The sequence below is a fragment of the Mya arenaria genome, chromosome 3 (genome assembly GCF_026914265.1).
Source record: "Mya arenaria isolate MELC-2E11 chromosome 3, ASM2691426v1".
NCBI classification, from domain to species: Eukaryota; Metazoa; Mollusca; class Bivalvia; order Myida; family Myidae; genus Mya; species Mya arenaria.
This window is the reverse complement of record NC_069124.1, coordinates 1,971,415-1,983,587: the sequence shown is the minus strand read 5'-3', so window position 1 is coordinate 1,983,587 and position 12,173 is coordinate 1,971,415. Positions and strand designations below refer to the sequence as shown.

At 34.6% G+C, this 12,173-nt stretch overlaps 1 protein-coding gene across 1 annotated transcript in view; it reads left to right on the top strand.

The window, feature by feature from the left end:
• LOC128227383 (eukaryotic translation initiation factor 5B-like) overlaps positions 1–12,173 on the top strand; it is a 71,889-nt gene that overhangs the window by 37,832 nt on the left and 21,884 nt on the right. Inside the window, exons 19-20 of the mRNA XM_052937882.1 lie at positions 1,470–1,631; positions 3,927–4,058. Of these exons, the coding sequence (XP_052793842.1) occupies positions 1,470–1,631; positions 3,927–4,058 (294 nt within the window). The remainder of the gene's footprint in view (positions 1–1,469; positions 1,632–3,926; positions 4,059–12,173) is intronic.

Sequence of the window (12,173 nt, the reverse complement as noted above, 5' to 3'; positions counted from 1 at the left end):
AATGAAAGAGTTTATAAAATACCTATTTCACGCATGAGATTCTTTATAAAGTTCTTAATTTATGGACTTACATTCATGAATCATTGCTAGGTTAAGCCAAGTAATGCAAATAAACAAATTGTTTATCTTCTCATAATAAAAGTTACTCACTACCTTTTTTGGCAGTTTTAAGACAGCTTTTCGGAACATAAAATCAGACATAAAACTACAACAACTGGCTGCTTGATAGCAGAATTGTATCACTAGAATGGGTAATGTCACACTTGTTCACTAAAGTAAATCATAATTACACCATACAACCATATATGATACAAGAAGTCTAGTTATAAATTTCTTAAACTGTTTACACAGGATTTTGTGTATTTTCGATTTTGCCGCCTTTAATTTTTATGTCCTCAAACTTTGACTGAAGACTTCCTGCCATTTAACAATGCTATCATTGTGCTTAAGATAAAAATGGCTGCTCATGACACTTGCTGTTTAAATTTACGGCTTTTAAATTTCCACTCCAAAATTTGCTATTTTAGTGATTTTCGCAGTCAGAATTAACTTGGTCACTGTATATAATTATGGATGAGATCGTTATCATTAGCTTATCGTGAGATAATCTTAAAATTGACTTGAAATTGACAAGCGAAAACAGATAACTCGTAAAAAAAACTTGATCCGATGTGATAGAAGACACTTGAGTTTGAAAGACCATTAGGAATATGATACTGTATGAAATTTTCCAGTCTGGTTTTTTAAATAAGTTGACAATTGCAAGCCAAGCCTTTGCACCAGCTGTTGGTTTGTATTAAACTACTCTTTATTAATAAAAAACAAACTTGTCCCAAGTGCTTTAATAAGTTAGATTTGAGAAAGTTGGAAGAAAATATCTCACAATCCCAATCTCTGCTGTTTGTTATTGCTATGGAGGTAGTAATTGTTATCAGAACAAAAACACAAACATGAATGGGTTTTGTAGAATTAGTTTTATTCAGGACTTAGTTTAGTAAGTATAGTACATGGTATCCTTGTATTATGATTTGTGTGGATAGCCAAGTGGTACCTGACTCTGAATCCAAAATAAATCAGGCTACTGTCCCTGCTAGGGGCATTGTCTTACATTGACACATGCTTGAAGCGTTGTCTAAGATTGATACCTGCTAGACGCATTGTCAATGTTTGATACTGGCTAGGAGCTTTGTCAATGTTTGATCCTGGCTGGAAGTTTTGTTAAAGTTAGCTCTGTGTTAGATGCTTTGTAGATGGTTAGGTTTGGTTATCCAACACTGGCCAGATATTTTTGATTGTTGTTGAATTGAACATTAATTAATATTCATCTGATTTCAGTATAGTATTATAATCCTGTTTGATGCAATGAAAAGCTCTACAGAGCTTACATGATCTGTTAGTTAGTGCAGCATAGAATAGATGAACTTGTTACTTAAACTCTTGACCTACCTGAGGTTGTTGTGTATCTGCAGGTGAAGGCCATCCATGGTCTAGGTACGACCATCGATGTGATCCTGGTGCAGGGGCGCCTGCATGAGGGTGACCAAATCATCATTGCGGGGACGGAGGGGCCCATCGTTACTCAGATTAGGGGCCTGCTGATGCCCCAACCTATGCGGGAACTTAGAGTCAAGGTGAGGAAAATGTCTGCAAGGGTTAAGATCAAAGAAATATAATAACAGTCTTATTTATGATACAATGGGCCAATTATTCTGATCTTATTTGAAGATGAACTATTTTATGATACATGTGCTAATAAATTTAAATACAAAAAGCACAGCTGAAACAATTGCTCCAATATGTGTAAGAACTTAAGAAGTTAAATGTGATGAATAAATTGAGTTTTAAATTTTCCGTCCACTCTTGCCTTGTTTTAAAAAAAAAAATCCTGGAATTTATGTTGTGTTAATTTATGTGGTAATGAAAATGTCAACACATATTTTCAGACCTTTAAATCATTCGAATGGCCACCTAACCAGATGTATAATATTGTTAAAATCTAAGCTGTCATTTTGTTTGAATGAAATGTTATGAAAGGTAGAAATGTTATCTGATTCATTAATATTTAAACTTTTGCATTCAAAGTGACTTTTAATCACCTTGAGACATGTGGATTGAAGGTCATATTCGCTGCGTGGCAATTTCCTGCTTATTATTTGTCTTTCAAGCCATTTATAAGTGTTTGTATTCAGTTCAAAAACAATTTTCCAAATTATGTGTAATTTTACAATTATGTTTTGTCATTTACCATTGTGAAAATTGTATTGCAATTTTATGGCTACCCATCCCATGCAAGAGTTGTCTTGTGAAATTATGTCTTGTGGTTATTACGAAACTTTAATTGACATGATAAAACATAATTGTTACAGTTGTCACCTAAATACATTGCACTGAAGGTTGAAAACAAGTTATAGAAGCACGAGGCAAGAGTGGACGGAATAGCTCGCCTCACAGTCTAGAAGCTGTGAGATGAGGCATTCTTACACTGACAGTTTATGAAAATAACCTTATTATTATATTAATTTCATATGTGAAAGTCACACCTGACTTGTTTTCCCGATAGTATGTCTTCCCCTTCCTCAAAATTACGAGTGTTTTCATTGGTGTGTTTCTAGGTCTGTGCTAGTTTGCTTATTGCATGTGAAGTTATACCAAGCCATGAAAAGTGTTTTTCTTAATTATATATCTGTTAGGGAAGATGTTATCTGAGTTTAATTGCAATTTTCTATCATATAAAGATAAATTATATCATAAACTAGAGATAATTGTACAATTTATCTGCTTCTACCCCGATTGTTATCATTTAAAAGTTAATAGAGTGGCTAGCTGTTATTTCCATTATCCGTGTCTACATCGGAAACTCAATTATATGAAGTCATTGACAAGGCCATTTTTTATAGGATTGCTCATCTAAATGAGCTTTTAATCTCAATATAAGTCTACAGGGCTTGGTATGAATTTAAAGCAAAAAAGGAAATATTATGGATTCTGTCAGTTCTATGAGTCAAAATCCATCTACATATTTGATTATCTTCTTGATTCTGACCTTCAATAGAATCGGAGAATTTCTTCATATAAAAGATTTATACATTACTATTGTACCATGAAGAAGACCGAACGCACTCAATGACAAGGCGGTAATTCTGCATGTCATATTTTAATCAGTTTTAAATCTAATGAATGTTGAAGTGTCTCGTCCTTAATCCAGTTGACTTTCAGATGATTACGGGAAAAGCCGGAGTGAATAGCGTAATCTCTCCCCACTCCGTTGACAGGGATTTGACCATCGCTGTAAAGGGGGCAGAGTACAGAAGTGACATGAATGTGTGGACATTTCATTCACCCGTAATTTGTTTGACATAACATGTTATCATTAATAAGGATGTTTTGAAACATGAAAATTAAGCCTGGTACCGAATTTCTACAACCTAATGACATGTTTAGGGCTGACGAAGAGTTCCTTAAGAGGCTGATTATAGTGTCAAGACATAATCATCATGATCCACACAAGAACAATCCCTACAACACTTACTGTTGGCTTTATAAGGTACCCTATAAACTGTTTTACCCACAGGCTAGTGTAAGCATGTCATGTTTTGCCCTCAGGCTGGTGTAAGCATGTAATGTTTAACTTACAGGCTGGTATAAGCATGCCATGTTTTGCGCCTGGTGTAAGCATGCCATAAAATTTTATGCAGATGAAGGAGTGAAGAAATCGATTCAAAATCATTCTGTTTTCCCAGGATTCCTGCATGCGTCATGTGGTACAAACAAACTAATCTATAATACACCCTTCTGTTTTTTGTAGGGCCCAGATGGGCATCATAAAGCTGCCCAAGTGTGGTGAAATTATCAGCAAATTAGCATGTGCTTGTCAGATCCAGTTTAATATATGATGTAATCAAATTCATTTGCCTGTCTGTCCACAGGGCCAGTATGAGCACTTTAAGGAGATACAGGCTGCTCAGGGGGTGAAGATTATCGGCAAGGACCTGGAGAAGGCACTTGCCGGACTCCCGCTCTACGTCGCACATGATGAAGATGAGGTCGAATACTACAAGGTAAGTCAAGGTCATAGAAAAATACGTAGTCTAAGATATGATGCTATTGACGGGGAGGAACAAAGAGTCTTATAAATGTAGTCAAGGCTAGAGTCCTTGACCATCAGACAGATGAGTTGGACATGTTGGGTCAGAGGTCATGTAGTACAAATATAGACATCTGTTGAGGTTAATATATAGTATTGCTGACCGGCTCAGTGATATTGACCAGAGATCAAGAGATAAAATAGCTCTACATCTTCTTTGTGTGAGTTTGAAATGAATGTATGAGTTTGAAATGACTATCAGCACCTGGTAATTTGTCATAAATGCTGCAAGTTATTAAAGCTTGCTTGTAATCATCTTTTATATAAATTATAGATACCCTCTTGTTCTCTTTTGATCCTTTATATTGTAAATAAATATCAAAGTTGTTAAGACGAATATGCTATTTTAATATCAGATGCTTTGAGGAAACTCATCATGCCTTGAGTAAACATTGCAGTGGTTTTATAGTACCACAGCACAGATTTAACAACCAACTTAAATCACTGTCTCATCATGAGGAATCTTCAACTAAACTTTTGACAGGTTACTAAAACAAAATTCCTTGATGCTTTGTGCTCAAAATGAGCATACTTCAATTTCAAGTGCTGCTGTATTGATAAGAGCACTTCTGGCAGGATTTATAATGTCTATAGTAGGGTGCAGTATTGTCAGGGAATAACTATAGGGCAGGGTTTTGATTGTTCGCTTAAGTGGCCTGCAAGCGCTCAACTTTGAGCAAACCAGGTGCGCACCTGTGTCAACTTTTTTCGCAATTCATCACTTAACACTAGTATATTGCCGCCATGTTTTAATGTCTTTTTTAGTTATTGCAAAATCTACCTGTATTAAATACTAAATATTCAATTATATCTCAAAGAGTTATGAAGTCTACGCTTGTTACATAAAAATGTAAAAAACTCACCAACTCAAAACATATAACGAAAATATTTTTATTACTGGCTAAAATTTCATTGAAAAGGGAAAGTCTTGTTAAAAACAGGAACAAACATCTAGTGAACAACAAATTGGTGTTATATATTGATGGGGCAGGGTTTTTAAATGACACAAAATCAGTCATGTCAATTCAGCAATACACTATTATTATGTTAAGGTTTGGGTACAGCCGTCAGATGAATGAATTGTTTTCAGTGTTTAGGCTGGTACCTCCATTTATGGGATCAGCTTACGGATTCACATTGAAACATTTAGAATAGCTCTGACAACCAAAGATATATTAAGAAAATTACAACCGCCAATTTCGATTTAGTCATTTATTGGTTCTATTAAATGAGTTATTTAGAAGCTGAAGTGTGCTCTCAGGCTGATATAAAGTCATTCGGGCAGCATTTCACACTGAACACTGAAAAAATGAGCATTTATTTTTGATCTTCTAAACAATTAGTTGGTGCTGAACTGTGCCCTGTCTGTAGACTTAATTGTGTGGAAGACCAAAACTGAACATTAACTATTACTACAAGTGCTTCAGCCACATGCATTAATTCATAGCTAAGTTGTTCACCAGCATTCTACAATATTTTATCTGGGCATCAGAAAAATAATTAATCTTATTGAAAATGATGATAGAATAGTCATCTGTATGTTTTCATTGATAACTCGGAGCCCGTGAGAAATTTATGGCTGTTTTGCATAATACAGCTCTCCAATTTGAAGGGCCTTTTGTTGTTGGCTGTTACATTATGATGGCAAAGGACAATCACAGATTATTTTGAACTATGCAACTGGAGAGTGCAGAATCTCAGTTGACATAGTTATATCCCCTTGAAAGTAGAGTTTTTAATTAGAGGTGTAATTTTCCTCCTGAAAAAACATCATTAATGCAGGACACATGATCAAAGAAGATTTTTTGTTGTCATTTAAGTAAAGGAAAACCATTGAAAGATAGCAAAATAAGTACAGATGGAATTGATATAGCTCTAATTTGTGCAAATTTGAGCGTGGAATACAGGTGCGAGACCCGGGTTCAATCTTGTATCCTGTTTTGATATGTGGCGGAGCTATTTTAGTCATTTTTTTGTGCTTTTCTCCTGCAACTGGTGCATTTCAAGGGCAGGAAGTAGAAGATTCTACCTGCTTCTTCATCTTACGTCACCTAAAACGTTTCCCCCTCCAACCCTTGACACATTCAATTTTTTGACTTGGGTGAATGGACAATGAATCATTTAAAGCTTGTTGTCTTCTTTTTTCGTTTATGAGTTGGTATGTTGTGAATTTTGTTTACACCTTGGCCAAGGTGTGACTGGCTTTATTCAGGATCTTGATGCATTGTCAATAAATTGAAAGATGCTTATCTTAATAAAAAAATCTAAAAAAAATAAAATATTACTTATTGTTTTTGTGAAGTATAACATTTGTCAAACTATGTGACATTTTCATTGATGTACAGCAGCCTTTATTTCTACGTTGGTTAACAGATATTCATATCTTATGATTGCCCAACAATAAAGTTTCCTAACTTGAACTTAAACTGTGGTCTGAACTGAAGCTGTAGTTGGAAGCTTACTCTGTTAACTGAACTTAAACTGTAGATTGAACTTACAACTTCTGAACTTAAACTGTGGTCTGAACTTCAGCCCTAGTTTGAACTTAAGCTGAAGTCAAATGTGATAGTATGCTATGTAACTGTCAGGATGGAATCACAGGAATTTGACTCAGTGTTTGGTCTGAAATGATATATTTAGATAATTTTGTAACCAAATCATAAAAAAATACTTCAACATGCAAAATATATATGCAAAATGGTGTTTGTGTATGTTTTTACACTGACAAAATCTTAGAATTTAGGATTTTAAAAACATGTATGACCTTTGAAAATCCTACTGACTGGATTATTTATTTTCTTGATTTCTTTTTGATTTGCGAAGGATTGTCAAGTGCTGTATATCATTACAAAGATAATTGATTGAGTTTATCAAAAATGCACAATATGGTTAAATTTTGAAAGTTGTGTAAAAGAAAACAGAGATCTAAATTGACTTACCAGATTTTGGGCATGTATGTTGTGTGGGTTCTATTTCTGAAGATAGTAGAAGCCCAAGTTTTTGTCTGAAATTGTTATTTTTGTCAGTATTTGGTTATAAAATGACTTTTTAGCATTTCTGACCAAACATTGAGTCAAACTCCTGTGAATAGAACCAACATACAATCACAGTCACAAATGTTTGTCTTAAATGCTTCTATTAAAGAAAATATTAGTTTAAAGCCGTTAGGTGTAATCTTGATACTCTATGGTCTGATTTTACTACATTTCCGCTGACTGGCATTGCATACAATACATCTAGATAATGTAGGGTCAAATTTATGTCAATGACCACTGATATCTTTTCAAACATTATTATATTGGAAGTCAGTTATAAAACTTTGTTTTTATTCAGCATTGTTTGTTTGATTTTCATTCACAAATATTGAATGCCAAGTAGGACAGTCAAGGTCATTGTCCAAACATTGAGGCTAAGGCAAGTTCACACACAATTGTTTAATTAAAGAAAATGAAAACAGTAGGATTATGACTTATTTCAAAATGTAGTTCAATGTGCTTAGGTTGAGCATATTCAAACAGACAAGGTATTGTCATAGACCAATGAGCATTTAATAATCCAATTTTACAAATGAGCATAAATGTTATCCCACTTGACCAATGAGCATTAGCATAGGTTAATGATATGCCACTTGACCATTGAGCATTAATCTTATGCCACTTGACCAATGAGCTTTAATGTTATGAAACTGGACCAATGAGCTTTAATGTTATGAAACTGGACCAATGAGCTTTAATGTTATGAAACTGGACCAATGAGCATTATTGCTGTGCCACTTGACCAATGAGCATTCATCTTATGCCACTTGACCAATGAGCATTATTGCAATGCCAGTGGACCAATGAGCATTATTGCTATGCCACTGGACCAACGAGCATTTTTGCTATGCCACTTGACCAATGAGCATTATTGCTATGCCACTGGACCAATGAACATTATTGCTATGCCACTGGACCAATGAGCATTACTGTTATGCCACTTGATTAATGAGCATTAGTGTTATGCCACTTGACCAATGAGCATTAATTTTATGCCACTTGGCCAATGAATATAGTGTTATAACACTTAACCAAGAGCATTAGTGTTATAACACTTAACCAATGAGCATTAGTGTTATAACACTTAACCAATGAGCATTAGTGTTAAGCCACTTGATCAACGAGCATAAATGTATAAATGTTATCCCACTTGACCAATGAACATAAGTGTAATGCCACTGGACCAATGAGCATTGGTGTAATGCCAGTGGACCAATGAGCATAAGTGTTATGCCACTGGACTAATGTACATTAGTGTTATGCCACTGGACCAATGAGCAATAGTGTTATGCCACTGGACTAATGTACATTAGTGGTATGCCTCTGGACCAATGAGCATTAGTGCAATGCCACTGAACCAATGAGCATTAGTGTAATGCCACTGGACCAATGAGCAAAAGTGTTATGCCACTGGACCAATGAGCATAAGTGTTATGCCACTGGACCAATGAGCATTAGTGTTACGCCACTGGACCAATAAGGATTAGTGTTATGCCACTGGACCAATGAGCATTAGTGTTATGCCAATGGACCAATGAGCATTAATTTTATGCCACTTGGCCAATGAATATAGTGTTATAACACTTAACCAAGAGCATTAGTGTTATAACACTTAACCAATGAGCATTAGTGTTATAACACTTAACCAATGAGCATTAGTGTTAAGCCACTTGATCAACGAGCATAAATGTATAAATGTTATCCCACTTGACCAATGAACATAAGTGTAATGCCACTGGACCAATGAGCATTGGTGTAATGCCACTGGACCAATGAGCATAAGTGTTATGCCACTGGACCAATGAGCATAAGTGTTATGCCACTGGACTAATGTACATTAGTGTTATGCCACTGGACCAATGAGCAATAGTGTTATGCCACTGGACTAATGTACATTAGTGGTATGCCTCTGGACCAATGAGCATTAGTGCAATGCCACTGAACCAATGAGCATTAGTGTAATGCCACTGGACCAATGAGCAAAAGTGTTATGCCACTGGACCAATGAGCATAAGTGTTATGCCACTGGACCAATGAGCATTAGTGTTACGCCACTGGACCAATAAGGATTAGTGTTATGCCACTGGACCAATGAGCATTAGTGTTATGCCAATGGACCAAAGAGCATTGGTATCCACTTGCAGTTATTTTTGTCTAAAATATCAAGTCATGGAAGTTTTAGAAAAAATGTATGAATGGTTCACATTGGTACACATGTGAACGTTAATTTGTACAGATATTCCTCAGTATGTTTGCTTTAAAGTTATCTTTATTAATATTATTTACCTGTGCATATTTCCTGCTTGTCTTACTTCTGGGCCATGAACGGCATTCCTCATTTTATGACATGATGCATTCTTGTTTCCAATTTGTTTCCCATAGCTGTTAAACCTTTCAAGAAATCTGGGCTACTATTAGTCATAAAAAAGCAACATGCCACAGTTCCAAAACAAAGTGCATTAAATAATATGTTATAATAACAGTATATTATTGATGGTATGTTACTGAACAGTATGTTTTCACATTTTTTGTTATTGAATGGTTTGTTATTGAATGGTATGTTATTGAATGGTTTGTTATTGAGCAGTTTGTGATTGAATGGAAAATAGGAAAAGCTTTGTCCCAGCAGATGAGCAATGGCTGTCACTTTTGGTGCAACTGTCATAATAATACATCAAAATAAGTGTGAGATATGCATTATGTAAATTGGTACTACTTCTGTCATACTCAACAAGATTCATTGTCATACTTTTGTCAGATATAGAATTTCTGTAACAATTTGACAACCCAGTTTTAGTCAGTTTTAGTGCCATTTCCAGGACTCTTGTCAGACGGCGACAAGGCGGCATAAAAACTGGAAAGGGGGTTTGAAAAATTTCATTGTTGGCACTTACAAATAAAACATTGTTCTTGCTTTAATTAAAATACTGCATATTACTATTTGTAAACTTCAAATGTCATTCTCAAATTACAATTTTAATGACATGTCGTCAGAAAATTGCTTTTTGTCTTTTGGCATTGAACAGTATAAGATTATTATTTAAGTGTTTCTTTTACTTTTTATTTTTGTTTACGTTCTCATTTCCATAAAGTCCTTTTTTTCCCAAATGTGGAATAAAAACTGTTAAATTAGAAATTCTAAAAAACAATAAGAATTTTAATATTAAAAAAAATTTGGTTTCAAAAAAAAATGATGCAAACATTCCCAATTCCAAGGGTATATACAGATCATCTTCTCAATTTTCGGGAGAAAAAAAGGTTTTAGTGTTTACACTCATGACTCTACCAAAGTCAGACACATTCTGATTTAACAATTTAAAATGCTTTTGACAAAGCTGACCACCAAGGTTTCATTTTGTCATTAATTAGTTTCATTGCCTGGGTCTTTTTAGCGGTTCATGCATGCACGCTGGCTAGTAAAGCTAATGCTTATTTAATGTTAAGTGCAGAAGCAAAAAATAAAAAAAATACTATTACATAATGGTAATTATTAAGATGTTCTGTTTCTTGATGTGCTCTTCAATTATATTAAGAATGGACTTCTACTCAGCCTGTAATTAAAGTATGAATATTTAGCATTCTGACTTAACAGGATGCAAGGCTTGGTTTCCATTGTGATAACATAGCTCAAAATGGTGCAAGAATGTCACCATAAATGGAAAACACCGGAACTGGAAAAATAGTCCCTAGTGATTACAGCTAATAAGATCACAAATAATAGTGAAGGGATAAATTGTTAAGCTATTAGATTATATAACAACATTATAAACAAGGCTCAACCCCCCTCTTGAAATCTTTATTTTTCCAATTCAGAGTATGTAATTATGGTTTATTTGAAAACTGAGGCATCTATTCAAGTTGATCCTTGCTAACCATGGGGTGACTGTTATGGTTTTGATGGGTTGCGTAAGAAGTGGTGTATGTGGGCTGGCCCGAGCTCTCAGATCGGAAGCCCAGGTGTCATCGGACCCTGTAATTATGTGTGAGCCCATGTTTCCCAGGGTCCAGTGACAGAATTGACACCGGAGCCCTCTCATTCATAATGTTTGCATTATACATCTTATGTTAATCCCTGATGGCAGTTTTATTCAAGTCTTGCATCTTTCTTCACCTTTAAGATACCTTCAGATAGATCTTGTGCATTCATGATCTCTTAAATTTACAATAATATTGTCCATATAGAACACTGACAATAAAAATGAATCTGAATGAGCAATATTGAAGAGACTTGATAAAAAAATTGGTGAAATAAGACATTGCAGATATTTATGGCCAAATTGTCAGTTTTATTAGTACCCTACATTTATAGAAAGACTGTCCGAGTACAAATAGATCAAAATATTTAGTAAAATTATTGCACAGATGGAGGCAAAAAAGGTAATGTCAATTGCATTGTCAAATTTATTGATTATGGTTGGACAAGTACATAAAGAGTATTTATCAATGCTGTATTCTAAACACCTCAAAATCGAGACTCCAAGGACAAAGCTGGTTAGACTGACTCATAATATCAAATGTGATACATTTGTTCTTATTTTAAGCTGCACTCTCACAGATATACCATTTTGACAACTTTTTTATTTTTTGTCTTGGAAAGAGCAAGTTTTTGCATAAATATCTGTAAACCAATGATATAAGGCTGCTGACAAAAAATCAGGTCGTAGATTTTCATATTTCCATTCGAAAATTAATGTTTTATGGCTTAAACTGTTACTAACGGTTTATGGAAAATGCATAAAACATGATTTTTTTTAACTTATCTGTAAAAATCTGCAATCTATTCTTTGCGAGTAGTCTTATATAACTGGTTTCCATGGATTTTCGCAAAATTTGGCTTGTTCCTAGACAAAAAATAAAAAAGTTGTCAAAACGTTCAATCTGTGAGAGTGCAGCTTTGAAATATATGAACATTTCATGAGTAAACAGACAGTATTTTGGGCACATTTTATACTTCTTAATTTTGTCTAAGGATAACCTGTAATTATTTTTGTTTC